The sequence below is a fragment of the Mixophyes fleayi genome, chromosome 3 (genome assembly GCF_038048845.1).
Source record: "Mixophyes fleayi isolate aMixFle1 chromosome 3, aMixFle1.hap1, whole genome shotgun sequence".
Classification (NCBI taxonomy): domain Eukaryota; kingdom Metazoa; phylum Chordata; class Amphibia; order Anura; family Limnodynastidae; genus Mixophyes; species Mixophyes fleayi.
In genome coordinates this window covers 67339778-67362918 of record NC_134404.1, presented here as the reverse complement: position 1 = coordinate 67362918, position 23141 = coordinate 67339778, and the positions used below count along the sequence as shown (strand labels likewise).

The 23141-nt window shown below is 40.5% G+C and overlaps 2 protein-coding genes across 6 annotated transcripts; both read right to left on the bottom strand.

Moving 5' to 3' along the window:
- Positions 1-780: 780 nt before the first annotated feature.
- MRPL44 (mitochondrial ribosomal protein L44) lies at positions 781-6175 on the bottom strand. Its single transcript, XM_075201657.1, has 4 exons — positions 5975-6175; positions 4544-5012; positions 4285-4463; positions 781-1251 (listed from the first exon to the last, which is right to left on the bottom strand). The coding sequence occupies exons 1-4, from the start codon at positions 6121-6123 to the stop codon at positions 1074-1076; spliced, it is 975 nt and encodes a 324-aa protein (XP_075057758.1). The 5' UTR covers positions 6124-6175; the 3' UTR covers positions 781-1073.
- Positions 6176-12234: 6059 nt separating this feature from the next.
- Positions 12235-22759, bottom strand: MFF (mitochondrial fission factor). 5 transcript variants are annotated; one of them, XM_075201653.1, is made up of 9 exons: positions 22657-22757; positions 21769-21874; positions 20596-20813; positions 19793-19965; positions 18666-18754; positions 16570-16728; positions 16322-16381; positions 15107-15191; positions 12235-12977 (listed from the first exon to the last, which is right to left on the bottom strand). In XM_075201653.1, exons 3-9 carry the CDS (start codon positions 20810-20812, stop codon positions 12846-12848), a joined length of 915 nt encoding a protein of 304 aa, XP_075057754.1. In that variant the 5' UTR covers position 20813; positions 21769-21874; positions 22657-22757; the 3' UTR covers positions 12235-12845. The 5 variants fall into 5 exon arrangements, with proteins under 5 accessions (XP_075057754.1, XP_075057753.1, XP_075057755.1 ...); XM_075201652.1 differs by lacking the exon at positions 21769-21874 and having other exon boundaries at positions 22657-22759; XM_075201654.1 differs by lacking the exons at positions 16322-16381; positions 21769-21874 and having other exon boundaries at positions 22657-22759.
- Positions 22760-23141: the final 382 nt, after the last annotated feature.

The window sequence follows — 23141 nt, the reverse complement described above, 5'->3', positions numbered from 1 at the left end:
AAAAGTGAATTGTCAGAATATACAATGATCAATCAGACTTATTTTTGAAAGTACAAAAGCTTGCTGCAAATAAAAATAATGTACTTAAAGAATTCTCCACTTTCTGTGGCAGGTGTCTAAAGTTAGCATTACCAATATCCTCATAAATGCAATGGTGTGATCATGTGCTGGTTTCTTGGTGCACCAATCAGACTGCAGAGCTAGGATGACCCCCTCCCTTTGGGAGGCACTGTATTGGTCCACTTGTATAGAACATGGGTCATGACATTCACTGTCATACGTGAGACAGGATATGTGAACAGATAAAATAATGCTATTCCATAATACACCATTTATTTAATTCACTTCAAATATCTATCTCCATTCAGGATATATTATTAATCGGTTAACTCATTTGTTAGCTATACATGAGAACGAAGTTAATCTATTTATATATCTAAACTAAAAATGTGATCTGTGATTATTGAAAGTGACCGTGTATGTAGATATCACAGAAACAATTAGACCAGGTTAGGATATGTAAGACTGAGCACAACTGAAAACTAGTACTGATAGAAGAAGTAATGTGCCTATAGCTATCATGTTTCTACTGCAGTCTAGAGAAGGAAACAAAAATTTAAATGGCTGCTTAAGCAGCACCAATTTTTTCCTTTGCCTCAGTAATTAAACCGTTACACCTAAGATTTGTGAATGGAATTAATTGCTCATCCATAGTAAACAAGTAGGTTTAGTCCTTTAAACAGGGTAGAAGGTTGGATTAAAACAAAACAACCAAACATAAACAAGACATTGTATACATTTAATCTTCCCCTTCTTTGTTTATAAAAAAAAACAACAAGAGTGAGAACCATCCCTGTGTAGCCAAAGATGGAAGAAAAGTACAACAAATGTCTACACAGCTGTTGGACAGACATACAACAACTGGAAGTTTTGACGCCACTCATCACTGATATCAGTCTGGACAGATGGAATCCTGAACCTGGACCTTGAGAGTTCTCAGTTGCTATGTCTCAGCTCTGATATAGAGTTCAAAAAGTCAGTTCCTATTAAGTGCCTGGCTATGCATGCAACGGTTATTGATTTAAGGAATGTATGTTCATTTTATCCACAATCTCCTGTCTGCTCGCAGAATAATCCCATGGACGCCTGTTTTCTGCAAATCCAAACATCTTTCGTAGGGCCACTCGGGCGGCCTCCTCTTCTGCAGCAATAATGGTCTCTCCGGGGCCTTCAGCAATCAGCTTCTTATCACTGTTAAAAACAATTGAAAAAAAACCAAAAACATTTATAACGCTAACTAAAGCAATACTAGGCAACATCTAGCTCTGAATTTAAGAAATACTAAACCAGGCCTGTCCAACCTGCGGCCCTCCAGATGTTGTGAAACTACAAGTCCCAGCATGCCCTTCCAGCTAGCAACAGGTTGTCTACTGGCAAAGCATGCTGGGGCTTGTAGTTGCACAACACCTGAAGGGGCCGCAGGTTGGACAGGCCTGTACTAAACCTATTTCAATATTTATATACATTGACTATAAAATGTATGATTTACACAGCTGGAAACTGCAATGTTTGCCCATTATTCTTTACAATATTGCTTGAGTTCCATCGGGTTGGATGAAAGCACTTGAGAACAGAAACTTTAAAATGATTCCACAGATTTTTAATGAGACCAAGATATGGACTTTGATTGGACCACTCCAGGACATTGCATTTTTATTTAAACAACTCCACTGTCCTGCTGAAATAAAAAACTTGTTCCAAGTCATAAATTTTCTGCAGTCTGCAAGAAACCTATCTCCAAGATTTATCTATATCTTACACCCTCCATTTTGCCAAGTTTCCCAGTGCCTGAAGAGAACCATCCCCACCGCCATGATTTACAGTACTAATAATGTTCTTAGGTTTACACCAAACAACCCAACATCAACCAAACTGCACAAGTGACCTTCTTGGCCATTTTTAGAGGACAGCTTATTCTAGACAAATCCACATTCTCCATTTCTTTGAGATGGAATTAAAAAAGTGCTCCACGTTATATCAGTGTCCAGATTTTCTTTAAATGTTCTTTCATCTTCATGATGAAGTTCTGGTTTGAAAATGCACCACCCAACTGTGGGACCACTCACAGACAGATGTGTTTCTTCTCAACTGAAATACTAATTGTTCACAAGTGGACTCCAATCAAACATGTGACCATAGAGGACAAAAGATTGCTCCAGGGTTTATTTAGTAAAAGGTGGTGCAAGTTTTATTTATTTTTTTAAATAAAGAAATAGTTTTAGGGGTTTTTTTTTTTTAAGGAAAGTACAAAAGGAGGTTAATGCTGTTTATAGACAATGTATGAAGATAAAATGTTTTTTTTACTAAGCTTTATCTACCGCTTCATTGGAAAGCAAAGTGTGACAGATTGTTTCTTCCTTTGTCATTTAAAACTGCTAGAGCTACATTTTACATATTCTAAACAATGACTGAAGTTGTCCAATTAAAATACAAAAAGCTCAAACTGCAAATCATAGCATGTCAGCAACATTTGTTTTGACATCATCTATGCATTAACCTGTAGACAGAACTTCTGTTACATAGGAGACTAACAAATGTCAATCATACTGCACTTCAGTCTCTGCATTGCCCCAGAGTGATACAAAATACAGGCCTCATATCCTGCACCACATGGGTGGAACAGACACACGAGCAGCACAGTGACTTAGTGATTATGAGTTAGAACCCTGACCATGGCCTTATCTGTGTAGAGTTTGTATGTTCTCCCCGTATTTGCATGGGTTCCTGCGGGTGCGCCGGTTTCCTCCCGGAAACCTCAAAAATAAGCGGACTAGCAACGCAGTCACCTCGATCAAAAGAAGACAAAACAACACTCACATGTGAGCCAAGCAAAACAGTTCATGAATTCTGAGGATAGTATTCTACTCCAGATAACCTCCCAGGGTATAAAACTGCCTTTGAAAGATGAGATGAGATGATAGCATATACACGTAACTGCTCTCACGAGCATACTTAGGATATTGCAAAAAAGTCCACAAGCTTTCTTGATATACACTAGAGTCAGAAAAATGGCCAGAAACATGTCCAGGAGACTTAAATAAGAAACTTCTTAATTTAAGATCCTTAATGAATCAGGCCCATGGTGGGAATGTCCTAGACTGAACAAATCTAGTCAGCTGTTAGAAAACTAATATATCAAATCACCTATATGTCCAACCCCACATATATCATGCTACCCTTTCCTATACCAGAGGTGGACGGCCACATGAATAAAATAATCAAAAACATTCTTAATGCAGCAGGCAGATTGCAGCTTCCTGGAAGAACCCAGATTCCCATACTACAGGCTGTAATTAGCTGTGTATGGTACACATATAGTATGGTGTATATTACTTAGATTCTTAAAGATTCAAACTGTATGCTTTGATAAAATATAAGGTCCATAAGCTACCTAATACAACACCAATTACCATTCAGGTAAAACAGACTGAGCCAACAGGAGTAAATACAAGCTAGATCTCAAACTATCCTTATTGCTGAAAGATTCCTCTCTTTTGGCCCCTGACTGGACCATTTCACAGTCAACAAGCAATAGCTAAGCTTCAGCTTGTTTCCTGGAACTTTACCTCTCACTCCTCACATAAAGACTCATGGAATTGGGCAGCACGGCGGCATAGTGGTTAGCACTTATCCCTTACAACTCTGGGGTCATGAGTTCAATTCCCGACCATGGCTTTATCTGTGAGGATTTTGTATGTTCTCCCTGTATTTGCGTGGGTTTCCTCCAGGTGCTCCGGTTTCCCCCACACACTTCAAAAACATACTAGTAGGTTAATTGGCTGCTATCAAATTGACCCTAGTCTGTGTGTGTTAGGGAATTTAGACTGTAAGTCCCAATGGGGCAGGGACTGATGTGAATGAGTTCTCTGTACAGCTCTGCGGAATTAGTGGCACTATATAAATAAATGATGATGAATTCCCCTCCTCTTGTTTACGTTCTCCCTAAACAATTATGATGCCTTTGTGATGCAGTTTGCACAGTCCTATATACAGGGGCTGGCTTGGCTGAGGGGCATCTGACGCACGGGCCGGTCCCATAGTGGTGGTGGTGGTGGTAGCAAGAGTGGTGGTGTGTTTTATATTTTAACATTTAGGTGGACATCCATGATAAGTATTTTGGGCCAAGATGTTTGTAAATCATATCATTCTATGTGGCACAAACACATTTATTTTTAAACACATTTCATCTAAATTCCATGTTAAAGAAAAGTGACTCATACTAACCAGTAGAGACCCACAAAGTACACAGGCAGTACAGTGCTGGCTCCAGATTGTTTTGTGAGCCTGGCTTCAGGAAGGGGTAGGTTTCTCTGGGACAGCTGCTCAACCAGCAAAGACATAGGGTCTATAACTGACCAGAAATCAAACAAATCCTTCCCGATCATTTGAGGAATCAGGAAATCCTACAGAACAAGAGAAAGTATGTTATAAATTGTTGAGAAAACAAAGTTGTACCTAATTTTATCAACACAATAAGATTTACCTGGAGAAACAACCCTGTTCTATCAGGGCCAGTGCTTTGCAGTAGAGCTCCAATAACTGCATAGAAGGTTCTCTGGATGGTTATTGGAGACAATGGACACTCAGAGCTCAGGGTCAGATCTTCAACGGCTAGATTTTGAGCTACATGACACAAAACCTGCTGGCTAGTGAGAGAGTCAACTAAAGCTTTTACACCAGTAAGAGGCAGATTTGGAAAGGCCTTCATAAGTGCATTAGTAAGGTATGACAAAGTGAAGGCTGAACCATCTTCTGCGAGCTTGTGATTGTCCTGCAGATACAAAGCAGCAATTTCCTTGTCCAGCCCCAGCTCCCGACGTCGATTTTCCTCTTCCACCACATAGGAATGGTTCACAAAAGCAGTTTTTAAAAGATCAATTGAGAAAGCCTCATTTACACGGTTGGAGAATGCCACGACTTCTGCATGGTAGTCAAAGTTTGGCTGCTGGGACCTGTAGATTTAGAACATACATTCAATACTATATGGTTTAATATTATATAATCAATAGGGCAGTTGCACCCCTTATACTGAAACTTACATTTCTTCGCTTTCTTTTCAGCTTCTGATACTTTAACTCAAACGCTACTAAAAATGGTGCTATGGGGACTCATATCTAGTACCTTAAGTGCTCTGTACTGCTGTAATATCAGAACTAGGAGGACAATTGTATTTTTCTCTTACAGATATTATATTTCAATTAATAAAAACATATCTTCCAGAAATTCAGTTATTATTCTGCAGAGAACCCCTTGAAAGATTGTACTAATAGTTTGCAGATTATTTTTATACTAGACATGTGCAAAACATTGCCCAGCTATAGCTACCTATTGATAGGTTTCAAAAAAACCTAGCTTTTATGGGGATTTATCTAGGTCCGTTCTAAAAAAAAAATTGCAGTCCTTTAGTAAACAATAATCTAAGGAGTTTAATTATAAGAATTAACTTCATTCTTCCTTGCACTGCTATGTATACACTTAGTACCTTTGTCACAATTTGTTAAGACTAATCAACTGTACAGTAGGTCTTCACTTATTTTCATACACATCTTAATCCTTGCATCCTCATTTTGTGGCCTTTATATTCATTAAAGATTATAATCAAATATTGTCATTTATAATTATTTACGACAATTCTTGTCACATGGTGGATAGTTTAAAAAAAATAAATGGTAAAATAATCTGCAGATTGGGAATCTATGACCTTGAACCAGAGATTGATAGTACTACTAATACTACTACTATTGGGGTCTGTGGCTGACAAGTGAACAAGAGACACTAAACTCACAACCACAGGTCTGAACATTGTGGTGTCCTGTAGAGAAAGGATTGGGGGGGGGGGACGGGGGGGGGGGGGGACAGGGAGATAGTGGGTGAAGGGGAAGAGGGTATAGATGGGTCAGGGAGGTGCCCTCACCTTGGCACAGGCTTCGGGGGACCTTCCAGCGCCGCCTTCCTCTCCAGAAATCTCAGGTAAGGACGCAGCCAGCGCTTCTTCCCCCGCACCGGGGTATAACAAAGCCCCGACACCGCCAAAGAGCGAAGACCTAATAACAGCGAGGACATGGCAATGTGGTGACAGGGGGAGCGGTGTTACGGTTACACACTTCCCCTCGGAAACCTGACGAGAGAGAATAGTTCCGCCCCGCCTAAAGTAACATTCATACGGTGCACAAGGGATACCCGGTGCAGGTACAGAACGGCTGCCAGCACACCGAGATACAGCCCTAACATTATAAGGCAGTATATATACCTGGGTGACCAGCACCTCTGCCCCATCCTTGTGGCCTTTATCACGTACCCATTACTGGAGGACTGTTGATTTTTACCTTGTTCGGGGTGTCTAAATCTCACAATAATGTGCTGCAGGGGCTGTCTGGACTGGGGGAACCTGTGCCATAGCAGGATTCCTGAAGTTTTTCTTTTTTTATTATTATTATAATATTTCTAATAGGCTGCTGAGCGGAGTCTCAGCCCTCGGGCTAAACTTTGCCATCCTGTGCCTGATGGACTGTATTCCATACTTGCCAACTCTCCCGGAATGTCCGGGAGACTCCCGAAATTCGAGTTGATCTCACAGACTCCCAGGAGAGCTGGCAAATCTCCCGCATCCCATAATTGCATGGCTAAAATGATGCAATTCGTGGCGAATCGCGTCATTTTGGCCCCACCCCCTGCATCAAAACGCCATATTTGTCATGAGGGGCGGGTACAAAATGATGCAATTGGCCACACCCCTCTCACGGATACGACTTGCCAAATTTTGGCAAGTATTCTGGGATTAAACACGACGTTCTTATGAAATAGTTATCAACTTCTAACATTGCTAGAGATTACCACATATCTGTCTTTTACAGCCATGCTACAGGAAAATGTTTTTATTCTTCATAGTGGAACAAGTCTTTACTGTACTACATACTTGCCAACTCTCCTGCAATGTCCGGGAGACTCCCGCATTATGCGAGAGTCTCCCGGGCGAGTGTGGCAATCTCCCGCATCTGGATAATTCTGCCCACTTCCTAGGGAATTAAGTCCCAAACGCCGCGATTCCCGGTGAATCGCGGTGGTTGTTTGGCCCCGCCCCCCGCTGTCAAATGACTCGTTTTGCGTCATCACGTCATGGGGGCGGGTCCAAAATGACGCCATTTTGGAGCCCCGCACCCTGTTACGCCCACCTCCTCCACAGGCTCCCGGATTTGACCAACAGAAAGTTGGTAAGTATGCTGTACTACTGTAGTATGTTAACGTGACCTAGGTTTATATGTCATCTATTTATATAGTACCAGTAATCACGCATATCTGTACATGGCAGTGACAACAGGTAGTTTACAGAACACACTGAGCCTGATGGTGAGTTTGGAGCAAAGCAAAGGAGCAAATTTGCACTTTGGCAAAACCATGTATGTTGCATTAGAGGGGAAGGTAATGCTAAAATGTAGGGACAGATTTATAGTTGGGATACAGCATGTTATAGATGATCATCCTCATTTATTTATTTATATAGTGCCACCGCCACTAATTCTGCAGCGCTGTCCAGAGAACTCACTCACATCAGTCCCTGCCCCCATTGGGGCTTACAGTCTAAATTTCCTAACACACACACACCTAGAGAGAGACTAGGGTCAATTTTGATAGCAGCCAATTCACCTACTAGTATGTTTTTTGGAGTGTGGGAGGAAACTGGAGCAGCCGGAGGAAACCCACGCAGGCATGGGGAGAACATACCAACTCCACACAGATAAGGCCATGGTCGGGAATTGAACTCATGACCACAGTGCTGTAGATTAACTTTAAATAGCTTTATTTATTTTTTTAACACTATCAAGTATTTAAGTGTAACATGAAAAAATGGCCAGTATTTTCCTAGTGTGCAAAAAAAAAAAAAGAAATCAATTTGTACCCCTTGCATTGTAACATGGTTTGTCCAGGTGCAAATTTGCTCCTTGTTTTTGCTTTGCTCCTATCTCAGTATCAGGCCTGTGTGAAAGCTGCTTTGATGGTTACAAGATGCTCCCTATCCAGCATCCACATCAGTATGATCAAGAAGAAATTAGGATGCCAATTACAGTTTTGTATGTGAGCTGTATCCCTCTGCTGAAGTCCTTAATCATGGTTACTGACTGCCTGCTTAACTAGGTTTTATGTGGACGCTTACCTAAGTAAGGTACAGGGATTATTAATAGTAAACAACTTTATTTAACAAGATTGTGACCACCATGCACCATTAAGGAATGCCCTAGTAACAGCGGGAGGCAATGGGGAAAGCAATGCTGGGATATAAAAAAAGGCACACACTCCCGAAATTTTTTATATTCTGTCTGCATTGGAATGTTGTCATAGCATCCACTTACATTTATTTGAATTGATCGGTTTCCATCAAATGCCATTCAAATTCAAACTGTTGCTATGCATATCTATGCATAGTGTTCAAACCGCTTGCTATATTGTGGCATCCAGGACCATAGAAAATAGCAACATCATGCAGGGCCCCAGTGACGTGAACATTAAAGGTAGCTTATAACTCATGTGGGAGACAATGCATATTAGACTATTAGTTTAGGTATCCTTTATCATACCCCCCCACCCCCTTGCCCTACCTCATTTGTGCGCGCCCACACACGGAATTCAGTTGGCCGCAATGTGTCTCCAGCACAGTCCACAGAGATACATCACCTTTGATTTTTTTATTAAAATCTCTGCTCATTTTCCCTCAAGTCCCATAGACATGTACAGGAAAATGAGTGGAGATTCTGTATCATATTGACCAGCAACGTGCGCATTCAGACATCGAGACGATGTCAGACAGACCGGAGAGGCTGAGATTGAGTTTATGAATGAAGATGCCAAGCAAACAGAACAACAGTGTCCACACCATATTTTCTGCAAGCTACATGGCTAAATATTCCAAAGGAAGAGAGACGACATAAAAATTGGCAAAAGAACAAGAATATTAATTATATCAATGTCTGTGATCTTATAGGCTGGAGGAAGCCAACTTGGTCAGACTGAGATGCATCCAATTGTAAAGCACTACGGCATATATTGGCGCTATATAAATAAATGATGATTAGTGTAAACCTTTATTTTTTATTTTATTTTTAAATCAGAAAAGCATGCACAGGTAATTATATATGTATTTCAATTCAGTCTTGATACTATACTATCCCTTCTGTAATAAAATACAAACCAAACTGTGTGGGATCGATTATGCCGGAGTACCGAGCAGCTGTTGTGTCCCACGACGGATGTGTCTCTACGGGTGATCGCCAAACAAATACCAGACTTGAATCTTTCTGGATGGATTGGTAGGGGTATTCGGACTCTAGGGGGCGTATTCAATTGTTTGCCGTGACCGCCGAAGAAACGAGCGCGTTAAAACTATTACCGTTTATACGGTAATTACTCGCTCAATTTCAGCTCGCAGCTCCCTAAGCAGCGAGCTGAAATTGAGCGAGTAAATTACTGTATGAACGGTAATTACGCGCAATATTACCGTATAAACGGTAATAGTTTTCGAGCGCTCGTTTTTCAGCGGTCACGGCAAAGAATTGAATACGCCCCTAGGACACTTGCTGGACTCGGGTGGGCTCTTCTCCTACTTACACCTCAGTGCCCTATATTCGTTGCCCAAAGGTGACTTTTACAAATACCTTCAAATCAGGCATCTATTAACTTCCTTACCATTGAGTATTCCGGCAATAGGCCCTCCTTTAGCCAGGTATTACTCCCCATTAACTAAAGGTAGTAGTAGAGCCAGTATTACCCTCTGGTATAAAACCTTATTGAGTCTTGATATCGCTCCTAAGTCTAAACCTCAGATTCAATGAGAATCAGACCTTCAGTTAGATTTGTCAGAGGAAGACTGGGGACATATTTTCACCAACTCCTTTAAAATGTCCAAGTGCCTTAATCACACTGAGATGTTGGTAAAATTATTGAATAGAATGTATGTTACCCCAAAACAAACTTCATAAAATCTGGCCTTCTATATCACCACTATGTTGGCGTTCTTGTTCTGAGCGTGGCGATATTTTTCATATATTTTGGTCATGCCCTGTAATAAGGCCTATATGGAATAAGGCCTTTCCATTGATAAGCTCAGTCCTTCGTCACTCGGTCCTCCCCACACCAGAGTTAGCTTTATTTCAATATTATCCCCCTTCTCTTCCCAGTTGGGATAGATATGTGACAGGCCAGATACTGATAGCAACCAAAGCAGCTATAGCCCAGGTCTGGAAGCAGCCTCTCCCCCCTACTCTGGCCAAGGTAAACTCCAAAATTAATTTCAATTTCGAAATGGAAACCCTGGCTGTCCCATATTCCACGTCAACATCGTCCCCGCTGATTAAGTGGAGAGCCTGGCATAATTATGTGACAGATGGGGAGGGAAATCCATCACATTCGCTTACCTCGCCCTCTAATGACAATGACGCTGGTGAATGATCTTTTGTTTGATGGTGTGTAAAGTATTAGTCAAGCCGAATGTATACAACGTATAGTCAGATGCATTTGATTTTGATGCTGTATTTTTTTTCAAGTATATTGTGTATGTGTTCCATCCCCTTTATGTACCCTTTCCCCTTTTTTTTTTTTTCTTCTGTACCCCTTTTGAAAAACCAATACAAATTTTATTCGTTAAAAAAAAAAAAATACAAACCAAAACTGTTTTTTATTTTATTTGTTTTCTGTACAGTTACATATTCACTCGTGTTTTATATGTATAGTTCACAAGCCAGGCATAAAAAATGCATTTAATAAAAGAGGAAAAGCACACAATCAAAACAAGAGATAAATAAGGTATAAAATAATTCTACACTCCTTCAAGAACTCAAGTGCAACCCAAACTAAAACCATGACCCACTGCGTGCATTGTGTGTTGTCAATTGCTAAGAAAACAGACATTTACAGTGTACTTATTTTTACATCTTTAATTTTACTTTGGGTTTTGTCACAAATTTAAAATGGTTTCATACACTGACAACAGGTTATACGTACTATACTACTTCTAAATAAAGCACTAAACGAAAGTTTTTGTTTTGTTTTTTAGATCCTTTTCATTAATGTTTATATCTGCACACATCTTTGTGAATGTCACGTTACTCAGAATGTACTGGGATATCCATAACTGTGGAGTAAATAAAAACCAGAGTAACAATTAGAAGTATTTGATAATCCCATACTGACGATTAAGAACTTCTCAAACAACATCCAGTTTTTCTTTACTCCAGTTTCATAAATGCACTCGTAGGCTTATTATTTATATTTAGCTTATACAATGTGGAAGATAACTATGGAAAAAAGATGCTACAGCAGACAGACTTCTTAAAGAACTGTTGGAGAAGGACCACTGTAGAGCTTACAAACTCTGGTCTTCAATCCCTCCAGTACAGAGTCTGTGAAAATGAGCTGAGCCACACACTAACCTTTAGCATGTTGGGGATGCCGTTTGAGACCAGGGGGTAAATGTATCCAGTTTCCAGTGGATATGAAAAGTGCAGATGTTGCCTATAGCAACCAATTTGATTCTAGCTGTCATTTATTTAGTACATTCTACAAAATGACAGCTAGAATCTGATTGGTTGCTATAGGCAACATCTGCACTTTTCAAACTCACTGGAATCTCGCAGCTTGATTCATTTACCCCCAAGTGGTCAAAAAAAAAAAAAACCTGGTATTTTATTTTGGCTTAGAAATATAAAACAGAGATGTCCGTTGGCTGCTTTTGATTCTGCCCTCAGTCCCTGTCTCTTATCAGGAGCACAGGTGAATGTATCACATTAGATCAACCAATTAGTAATGCATCTGTGCTCCTGTGAGGAGACCCGTACAACATGCACGATTGTCAGGTTTAAGAATGACTGCTGAAGTTAGTATTGCCATCAGTTCACTGTTCTTGAGTTGCACCTTGATCTCCATGTCTTCCAAAGGACATGGAAGCACAGCACAATTGAAATACACATACAGAAGTACAAGGTGCAACACGGATAACTGTAGCAATGCACAAAAATCATTAAAGAACACACATACTGGGTGTTTTACCCCAGATGACTTGCTCCAATAAATGGTCAATTTCCCCAAGACTGAGAAGTGTACAAGTGTAATACAATCCATCCAGTGCCCATCAGTACATATGTATAGGAAGGATAACCTGGCTCTCCCCTCCCCCCCCCCCCCATCCAGTGCCCATCAGTACATATGTATAGGAAGGATAACTTGGCTCTCTCTCCCCCCTCAGTCCATGGTGGCATTAGGTCTTTGCAATTGGATTTGATAAAAGCAGCAAAATCTAGAAATATTTACAGAACCTCACACTTTCTAAAGATAATTTTTCTGTATCCCTCTGTTCCTCGTAAGCACTCCTAATGCCTCATACTTACCCCAAACCCTTCCCACCAACGTATCACAGAAACATATAGTACATGTTCATAAGATTCTTAAAGGTCAGGAATGATTCTTGCATGCCATGTTTTAAAAAAAAAAAAAATATATATATATAAGCCTTGTTTTCAAAGACAGTAAAGATCCTTTTGATCAGATAGAGAATGAAATTACACATTTTACTTGAACCCAACCGCAGCCAGGACTGAACGCACACTTTGTTTCCCAGATGGGTGTGAACCAGCAAGAACAAGGAACATTGCTGCTGATTTCTTCCACCTAGATTTCGGTTGCTGGCTGCTGTTTTGTGCTGTGGACCCAGGTCTCCACCACGAGAGTTGTGTTACAAGGTTTGGTGGGTCACTTTGTATGTCTCTGTACAGTCCCTTGTGGGGACATCTGGGGTGTTCTTAACGTCTGAACCAGAACCAGCTGTTGAGAAGCCAGAAAGCCACAGTGATGGAGTACATAACCATCTCTCGCTTTACCCGCTCCTTGTTCTCCTCTTCTAGAAGCAGGAGGCGCCTGTTCAGCTTGATTATCTGTGGAATCAGGAAATTGTCAAATCAAATAAAATAAGATCATCCCACCCAAATTCTTGTTGTGTAATCTACTTAATGTCCTGTAGGCTGCGCCTCTAAGTGATCCTCCTGCTTACACAACCCCTCCCAAGTTATTTAAAGGAGCTGAGCAGAGAACTCCCACAGCTATAAAGCTGGCGGGAACCATTAGCACACGAATGAGGAAGTCTCATCAGGAAAGACCAAAATAACCGAAGTTGGTGCTTACAATATAGCTACATAACAGTTTGTAGGAGAGTAATGTATAAAAAGCCTTAAAAATGGGGGTTGTGTGCCTTCACTGCTAAGGACAAGTAGGACTTGCAGATATAACTCATGACTACGAAAGGTAAGTCATGGGGTATATCAATGAGGTCGTACAAATGACCTGTTGGATCCTCTTCAGTCTGGCTTTCGTTCTCAACACTCCACAGAGACTGCGCTGACCAAGGTTGTTAATGATCTGATCACTGCTAAGACTGAACGCCATTACTCTCTCCTAATTCTCCTTGATCTCTCGGCTGCATTTGACACCGTTGACCACTCTCTTCTCATACAAACGCTGCAATCCCTAGGTCTTCAAGACACAGTTCTATCCTGGTTCTCATCTTACCTCTCTAATCGCTCTTTCACTGTTAATTTCTCTGAAGCCACCTCTGCTCCGCTTCCCCTATCAGTTGGAGTACCACAAGGCTCGGTGCTAGGTCCTCTGCTGTTCTCTATCTATACCGCTTCTCTTGGAAATCTAATAAGTTCCTTTGGCTTTCAGTATCATCTCTATGCGGATGATACCCAAATCTATCTATCCTCTCCTGATATCTCGACATCTGTGTTGTCCCGTGTAACTGACTGTCTTTCTGCCATTTCATCTTGGATGTCCTCTCGTCAACTCAAACTTAATCTTTCTAAAACAGAGTTAATAATATTCCCACCCGCCAACAAGAGCATACCTGACATTTCTATCTGTGTTGATAACATGACCATAAATCCCACCCCACAAGCTCGCTGCCTAGGTGTAATCCTTGATTCACGCCTATCCTTTGTTCCCCACATTGACTCTATATCTAAATCATGTTACATACATCTAAAGAACATTTCCAGAATCCGCACATATCTCACACAAGACACTGCTAAAACCTTAATTCATGCACTAATCATCTCCCGCATTGACTATTGCAATTCCCTCCTTACTGGTCTTCCCAAAAACAGACTCAAACCCCTAAAATCTATTTTGCATGCTTCGGCAAGACTGATTTTCCTTGCAAATAGCTATTCCTCTGTTGAATCACTCTGTATGTCTCTACACTGGCTGCCTGTCTTCTACCGAATCCAATATAAAATACTTTTACTAACCTACAAGGCCATCAACAAAGCTGCACCAACATACATCTCCTCTCTTGTCTCAAAATATCTCCCAACTCGGCAACTCCGTTCTGCAAAAGATCTGCGTCTCTCATCCACCCTCATTACATCCTCCCATTCCCGGTTACAGGACTTTTTTCGGGCTGCACCCACTCTATGGAACTCTCTCCCTCGCACAATAAGACTCTCCTCTGGTCTACAAACTTTCAAGCGTTCTCTGAAAACCTACCTATTCAGACAAGCTTATAATATTCCTCAACCACCATCTTAACCTCACTACCTTTAGCCTGTTACACAATTTCACACAAGACAACTACCCCCGGACCAACATTGTTGTGTGACAGGATCATTTAGCTTATGAGTCACCCTACCTTTGCAGTCTGGCTGGGCCAAGATGCAAAATGTATACTTAACCTCATGTGTCAATCTCCCATTGTCCCATAGATTGTAAGCTTGCGAGCAGGGCCTTCTCACCTCTTTGTCTGTTTTACCCAGTTTGTTTATTAGTTTATTACGTTTGTCCCCAATTGTAAAGCGCTACGGAATATGTTGGCGCTATATAAATAAATGATGATGATGATGTTGCAACATTGACATTTTAATGAACACAAAGCTTAGTTCCAATGCATACATGAAAACTACATAGACATCACCATATAATCCGATTTATTTGATGCGCATCCTAAATATATTTACAAAACACATGCAGTCCACATGAGCAAGTTGGACATATAATGGCAAGAATGTACCTGTCGTCTAAGTGAAGCTGCATCCACTAAAGTTAGGTCATCTGGAGTTCCATCCATAGTGGCGTCGAGTGATGATACAGCATACCTACAGGAGGCACAATGTACACAATGGTTTTCATGATGAAGCTCTTACTTGGAAATGCGCTAAGCAACTGTGGCATCTAATATATTAAATCAGTTGAAACTAAGATTATGTTATTATGTTATTTTGTATTGATCAGTGGTAAGAGTTCCCAAATTAATCCATTTAAACATTGCAGACATGAACAGTTTTTGAATAAAAAAAAAAAAGAAAACAAAACAAACTGCAAAATACAATCCTTAACTAGTTCACTAGTTCTAGCATTAACTTGGCTGCCTTTATACTGGTCTCTCATTACAGATTTGTATCAGACACCCTTTCTGTAAAATGTATATGTTATATTTCAGTCCTCCCCCCTCAAATTACAAAGTGTGTCTCTTTGTACTAGAAAGCCTATTAATTTTAAAGTATGGTCTTCCTTTTTGTTTTCTGAATTTATTATAGGATACCAATATACTACACTAAAGTCGAAATAACCTATATCTTCCTTGATCTAGCTTTTAAGTTACAGTAACTAACAAGCAATAAATCCATACTGCTTTGGATCTTGCAATGTATTTGATTCTACCTGTTATTTTTACAGTTCCAGTAACGCCGCTTCTGTAATAAATATATTTGGGTCTACAGTACAGTATGTCCGGCCCCTCTAATGTAGGTGACCTCTGTGAGTTTAACATTTAATACAGAGTAAAAATACATTATTTAGGCTGTCTGCAATTTGGTTTTTTTCATTCACTTATGTATGTAAAGAAAGTTTTGCAACTTTTTTTTTTGTTTACAAACTGTATTTTTCTGTGGTGGAAGCAATACACTGGCTGACATTCAAGTACTACACGACAAATACATTTCAACGTAGAACATTTAACATGCAGCCTATGAAACAAAAGCAACATGCAGTGAATGAGAAATATTTGAATTCATGTGAAATAAAGGAAGCAGTTTATTTTAGGATTAATCACCTTTCCCAAGAAGCTTTTGCATGGATCCATTTACCCATCACATTAACTGATTGCAAGGGAGACTAAAGCGCCACTAAATTAATGATAAGCAGAAATCTCAGAATCGAAGCAATCTAGAATGAAAAGCGCAATGGATTACTGGCAGCACACTGGTGGTAATTGAGTGTGAATTACCTGGCATTATCATGATGAGGAGTGGGAGCAGAAGCCGAAGACCCTCCACGTAAGACTGGCCTGGAGAGTTCAGGAGGGAAACAAGGACAGAAAAAGGGAGGCGTGAAGACAAGTAGGACAGGAAACAAGGAGTCACTCAGAAGCTGTACATTGGGGAATCACAGATGCCCATACTGGTGCAGAAATATGGGAATGCACTACAAGGTCTGGCAGCGAAGGTATGAGGACAAGGAAGGGTTGACATTCACCTGCGGTTTTCATCCAGCACATCGAGAACCTGCTGATAAGCCCTGCGGGTGGAGGTCTGGATGAGCGACAGAATGCCACGGGCAGAGAAAAGATCTGCTCCATCTGCGGGGTGCGAGGGAGCAGGGCACGGGCGGCCAGTGGGGGCAGGTGGAGTCAGGCTGATCGGAGGAGAGCAGCAAAGAGAAACATAGAAGTCAGGCTGTGTGTGTGTGAAACAGAAAGGTGGACACACATGACAATGAAAAGAGACAGCTGGATCTAGAGAGGCTACAGTGTGAGTGGGTGGTAGTAGGAGACATGGAGAAAGACAGGAATGAAGGATATGATAAGTATGGACAAGATACACAGTTTTCTAGGAAAATAAAATAGAATCTGACTGGGAGGATGTATAGTGCTACTGGTAGAAAGAGAGATATAGGGTGGGAAAAAAAACAATAATTGTGTGTGTGGAAGGGGGGGGGGGGGGGGAGAAGAGACAAAACGGAACAGGAGAGAAAATATGAAATGTAAAGAGACAAACCCTAAGAGTAGAGAGAAGCCGGGCAACATGCTGTCACTGGGAAGCACTACAGATGGCAGTGCCATGCATTGGATACAACACAAGGGGAGAGAGTGAACAGCCAATCCGTGGGGAGCAGTAGTTTACAAGTCTCATTCAGTTGGTTTCCATAGAACAGATTATCATTAGAACTGTCCATTTTAAGTCAGAAGCAGATCACTGAATCAGTCGGGGACATTTGTTGCATGGTCAATGGAGCTTATCTTTGTGCTATACATAGAATGTTACAGAGAAGTATATATAGGACATATATAGAGCTTCTGTAGAGGAGCATATATACACCTCTATACAGAAGAATGAGCGGACAACATTCTCTGAGAAGCCAAGTTAACTACATGTTACAGCGAGCTCATCACCAAAAATAATGGGTGTAGGTTTTTAAACTAGTATTACAAACACTGCTCCTTGGACATTATTGGGTTACAATAGAATAACAAATAATTAAAAATGCAACAAATGTTAACTGATCTTTAGAGCACCACATGACTAGAAATACAACATTGTGGGCAAGTTAGAAGGAAATCGTGATGTCTTGACAAAGCTAAGACAAAACTAGAAAAAAACAAAACATAATATTCAAGTAAGTTATCTCTGAAATGCAGTACTCAAGATTCCCAACCCATACAATAAACATACCACACATCCATGCGTATATGATAAAAGCAATGGCACACAGGTTAAAGGCATTTGTTTATGCCCTTAATAAATAAAAAAATAAAGAACATGGCACTGCCAACACCAAAACACTGCAGACTGGCTTCAGTTTACTGAAGCAGCCAGGGATTTAGAAGCTTCATTCTTCCTTACTGAAATCCCCCCTGTGTTTCCGCTTTATAGTGACCAATTTTGCCTTTGTTATCTGCTGCTAATGATAAAACCCTGTTTTTTCATAATACCTCATTATGCGACAATGCTTTTTCTGTATGGCGGATTAAAACATAAAAGCATATACATTGTCAATAGGACTTCAATAAAGGCATTTACTTAAAAGGAAAACCAGGTGATTTTATTTCCCCCCAAACTACTACAACTACAAGGGTCTCACACACAGCTCTCCGCCTGCTTGTCCTATCAGATACATTACAACAAGGTGCAGATCTACCAGTATTACTAGGGAATAGGAAGCTTCCAACATGATGTGGAAGTTTGTAGCACTCAAATATATTAAGTAAATGTAAAAGTTATGCAGAACCCAAGACATGTAAAATGATGTCAACTAACAGCTTACCTCCTACTATGCCCTTTAATAAGTATACAACACTTCCTTATTTGAGCAGGAAGTTAATATACAAGGAAAACGGTTTACCTGCAGAAAACAACCTACTTATAAACATCTATTACGTTCTGAAAGGTTTTACACATTCATGAAACCATTTGCAAAAGAAAAAGTATTGGGGAGTAAGCGGATTTCATAGTACATAAAGAAAATTAGGAATTGTGCATCCTTTGAAATACAGCAATATTTCAACACAGTGAATGAGATTTCAACACGCTGCAAACAGACAGACCATAGAATTGGGGCCTAGCTGTACTTACATGGAGTCATTTCTGACAAGCTGCCCATTGTGACGTACAGTGTTTTCACTAACGGACCTCTCTCTTTTCTGACGCCCCATGAACCGTACCTAGGAATTGAATTCAGAAATGTTAGTAAGGGAGCTTTCACACAGCGATTTTGATCATATCGTCTATAGTAATCACAGCAATCACAGCAGTATATTGGCTCAAAGGCGATAGGTTCGGCCACTAGACAGAAATATTTGCATGGCAAAGAACAAATGCAAAGTTGTTCCAAGTTTGGCAAATAGATCAGTTCCCATTTTTTTGGACAGCTACAGGACCTGGCCTATTCTATTTAAAGCTTACAAGATATTGGAGTTTTAAATTTTTATTTTGGAGCACTACATGGCTCAGTGGGCCCTGGGTGTCAGGGCATACTGGCACTTTTAGTTCTACAAGCACCAGCATGTCCAGATTGATAATGGCAGCCTGGGGTTGCTGGGACCTGTATTTCCACAAACTAATATAGCGTTTACACTTAATTCACTTTCTTACTCCAAATTCACCGCTCAGAGGTGTGGGGAGAGCCCTAGTGCTTTCAGCACGGGACTGGGTACCCCTTGATGAGGCCGCACTTTTTTTTATTGCAGTCCCACTCCCTAGGAATTCCAACCCTGACCAGCCTGAGGCAGGTTTGCCATTATGGCAGGGGGACCACACTGCGGGTTCCCCTGCTGTATTGCCTACAGCCCTGGCTGGTTATGTTAAATTTGGGAGGACCCCACTGTCCCCCTCCCCCTTTGATTTTGCAACTACCAACACTAGGCTGGAAGAATAAGGGTTAATATCATTTGAAGGGGGGACCCCACACTTTTTTTTTTTTTAAATTAACTAATTATTTATTTTTAAATTGTAATGCCGCAGGACCCGGCGTCAGCACTTAGACTAGACCCCTTGCTGGTGCAGCAGATTCGGCTTTACTGTACATGACCTTCGTTAATCCACCCATTCCCTTCCCCATTCACGCCCATAGAATGTAGTAGGCCAGTTATGCACAGAACGATTTTGCAGAGGATACGCTCAAAACAGGCAGATACGTCCTTAATGACTCAGGCCCAATGTGTTTTTCACTTTTGTACAGGTTTATAGAAATCTTAACTTGCCTCTTCACTTTGGGGAGTGACTGGTGTGGGTCTTTCCAAATCCAGGAAGTCCAGCGGCCTCTCACTGAGGGTCAGAATACGAGGGGGAGTCTTTAGCGCTAAAGGTTCAAAAGGGGTTGTCTGAATAAGATCCAGATCTGGAGGCCTCGAGAAAGAGGACTCCTCACTTTGACCTGTAAAAGGAGTTTAACATATAAACACCAACTGAGATCAGAGAAAACAAAAATGGCTTAAGAAAGAAGTCAGCTTTAAACTGTGGGCAAGACAGAGAAACACTACAACTGATCTCCAGACCAATTAGCTTTCTAAATTTGTTTGACAGCTGTCTCACAAACAACTGACCTCGAGGAATCTTCGTACAGACAGGGTCCTCAGCAGTCTGTAGCTACAATATCTTTAAATTAAGGTTTACTAAACAGCTTTGTAATTGGTCAACAAAGGCTTACTATGCAAATATCACAAGATTCCACAGAGTACCATTTCCAGTTAATATTTTAGATGAATTTAGATATTTTAGACAAAAGCTACAACACAAATGACAATGAAGCTGCACATGATTAAAAAAGGAATCTCTAAAGTTATATTCAAATAAGGATGAATAGCTTCATCTTGGGACCAATGTGACCTTTCAAAAAGGAGTTGAGCATGTTATAGCAGAGAAGTGGATGTGGAAAATCTCAAACGCCTTGCTACAAGTATCTCATCATTAAACATGTGCGTTCCTTATACAAGATTTCTTTCTGAACTGTCAATTAAAAGGCAGTAATACAAATGTACATCAGGGGAGAACAGGACACACGCACCTGCCACTACAATTCTCTCAGGAACTTGCATAATGACACCAGACATAGGCATGTTGACCTGAGATTGGGGGTCAGATTCTGTGTTGTTAGAAGCAACTTTGAGCTTCTCTGGGACTCTCATTCTCTGACTGATGCCCTCTGTATATTCCATCTCATACTGCATACGATTAATCTCAGCCATTTCTGGTCCTGGAGGTGAGAATCCTGCACCGTTCATCCTGAAAAGATGGAGAGAGTACAAATACTTTACTGCTGTGATCAGAAACATGGAGCTCATGAAGGATAAATGTGTTGCTTGGCTGAAGATAAGTACAGGGAATTCCTGTCATGAATGTCAATGTTTATCAATGAAATTAGAGAGCATCTCAAAGCACTGAGCAAAGAAAGTGTGCCAATATCGATGCTCACAACATGGAAACTAAACAACTTAAAGATCCCCTGAGAAAAAGAGATTGCACTGATTGCCAGTAAAATGGAGTTGTGGGAAGAAAGAGTGAATATTAATGAGTTAGATTGTGCATCTATAACATTACAAAGAAGCAAGTCTTTCCAAATTAAACCATGGAGTCTGGATGTGTGTGTTGTAAGAATCATGTTACACAAATGAGTATTCTACAGTGCTTCCCCCAGCACCTATTTCCCGGGTGTTGCACCCAGCTGGTTTTACTTGCAGGTACTATGTGAGCACTACAGCCAGCAGTGTGCGTTAGATCACTGACCACCAGTCTGACCAGTCCCGGCAGGTGTGGACAATAATTTCCAACAATTTTCATTAGTGTAAAGTATTACACTGCACACAGCAGACTGCTTCTTAATGGCATTCGGCTGGCAAAATTTTCTGGGGAGAACACTGTACTCTAGCTATATTTAAATCTAACATATAAAAAACAATTGCTATGTTTTTGTATTATAGTTGGATAGTTATTCAAACATGAGAATAAATATTAAGCAATATAGACGCTAAGTGAATAACATGTAATGCGTGCAAATGAGTAACAAAAAAATTGTTAGTAATTAATAACAAAACATACATTAGACTGCTCCTTGTCCTTAGCACTTATTTGCAAGTGCAAAACCCTAGAACATAAAACAAAAAAAAACAGAAGAGCCACACATAGTGTATCAAAGTATGACATCAATAATTAAAATAAATAGCATGATGAGGCCACGTACCAAAAACAAAATTATGAAAGCTTATCGGGTGTATAGATGGAATGATTTAAGAATCTTTCTTCTCAATCTCTCATATAGTATTAGTAAGTCTCAAGGGTGGCTGGAACTGAAAAAAAATAGAGAATACAATAGTGTAGTATGCTTAGAACATCATATAATGCATTCTTATCAATATAATGGTGTACCAAAACTGATTTTGCTTTAGGACATATAACAATACACAGCTGCCAATATAGATATCTATGCATTATATGATGTTCTAAGAGTAGTACATACTACACTATGGTATTTTTTTTTTTTTTTTGAAACTTACTATTTCTATATAAGAGATTGAGAAGATTCTTTAATAATTCCCTGTAATCTATCTACACATCAGATAAGCTTTCATATTTTCCTTTTTGGTACACTGCCTCATCACATTAATTATCTGAACTATTGATGTCACACTTTGATACACTGTGTGGCATTTTCTGGTTTTTTTGTTTTAAGTTATTCAAACATGAAAAACTGAATGATAAAAAATTTATTTACCTTAATAATGACCATTATAATAAAATTAAAGAACTCCAGGAAATCAATACAATAATCTATAAACTACACACTGGACCCACACACTGACCTGATTAGGACATTTGATTATTTAACCATCCCACTGGTGGGGCCAGAAAGCTTTATACTGCACCACGGGCTGCCAGGCTGGGGGTTTTATTGCCCCCATATGACATTTTTCCCGGCATTCCAGGTCACCTGTGACAGTCACAGCCCATCCTAGCGCCCATGTAGGGGAGGATTACTGTATATTACAGGTAGAAGAAGGCAGCCCCCTCTATGAGCGGTGAGTACCGTCAGGAACCGTATACATATAAAATGTAAATCATTATTACTCACAGGCTCTTGCACTGAGGATCCGCCGCTGCCAGGAGATGGCTCTGCTCAGCCGCCGTACCCAGGAAACTGGCAGCCTCCAGTCACGTGACTGCAAGGGAACAGGAAGGGGTTCCGCAAGGAGAGGAGGAGGACGAGTGACGTCATTACCAACGTGACGTCGCTGTCAGCGATGGCCTCGGGAGCTGTCACCTGACTGACAGCTACTTACTCCGTACAGAATCCAAAGTCAGGAGACTTATCCCGTTATATACACAACTACACCTAAATGTAGCTCACCCCATTACCGAGTACCGATGACCGAGACCTGATGAAATACATTGTCTGATGTAGACAACTGTGTGACCAGCCACTGGGTGGCGCTGCAGGATTACAGGACGTTCGATTTAATCAAAAATGACAGATGTACCAAACAAGAGGATTGTACTTATAATGTGTTTTTCCCTAACTTCATTACTCTATAACATGTCTGTCCCTAATTTACTAGC

Excerpts from the sequence above, each read along its gene's own strand:
- MFF (XM_075201652.1), bottom strand. The coding sequence starts at position 20,812 with ATGAACGGTGCAGGATTCTCACCTCCAGGACCAGAAATGGCTGAGATT. Across the intron at positions 18,755-19,792 it reads TCACTCCCCAAAGTGAAGAG|GTACGGTTCATGGGGCGTCA; the intron begins GCAAGTTAAGAT and ends TTCAATTCCTAG. Across the intron at positions 15,192-16,321 it reads CCTCATCATGATAATGCCAG|GTATGCTGTATCATCACTCG; the intron begins GTAATTCACACT and ends TGCCTCCTGTAG.
- MRPL44 (XM_075201657.1), bottom strand. The coding sequence starts at position 6,123 with ATGTCCTCGCTGTTATTAGGTCTTCGCTCTTTGGCGGTGTCGGGGCTT. Across the intron at positions 4,464-4,543 it reads GAACAGGGTTGTTTCTCCAG|GATTTCCTGATTCCTCAAAT; the intron begins GTAAATCTTATT and ends CTTGTTCTGTAG. Across the intron at positions 1,252-4,284 it reads TACTTTGTGGGTCTCTACTG|TGATAAGAAGCTGATTGCTG; the intron begins GTTAGTATGAGT and ends TGTTTTTAACAG.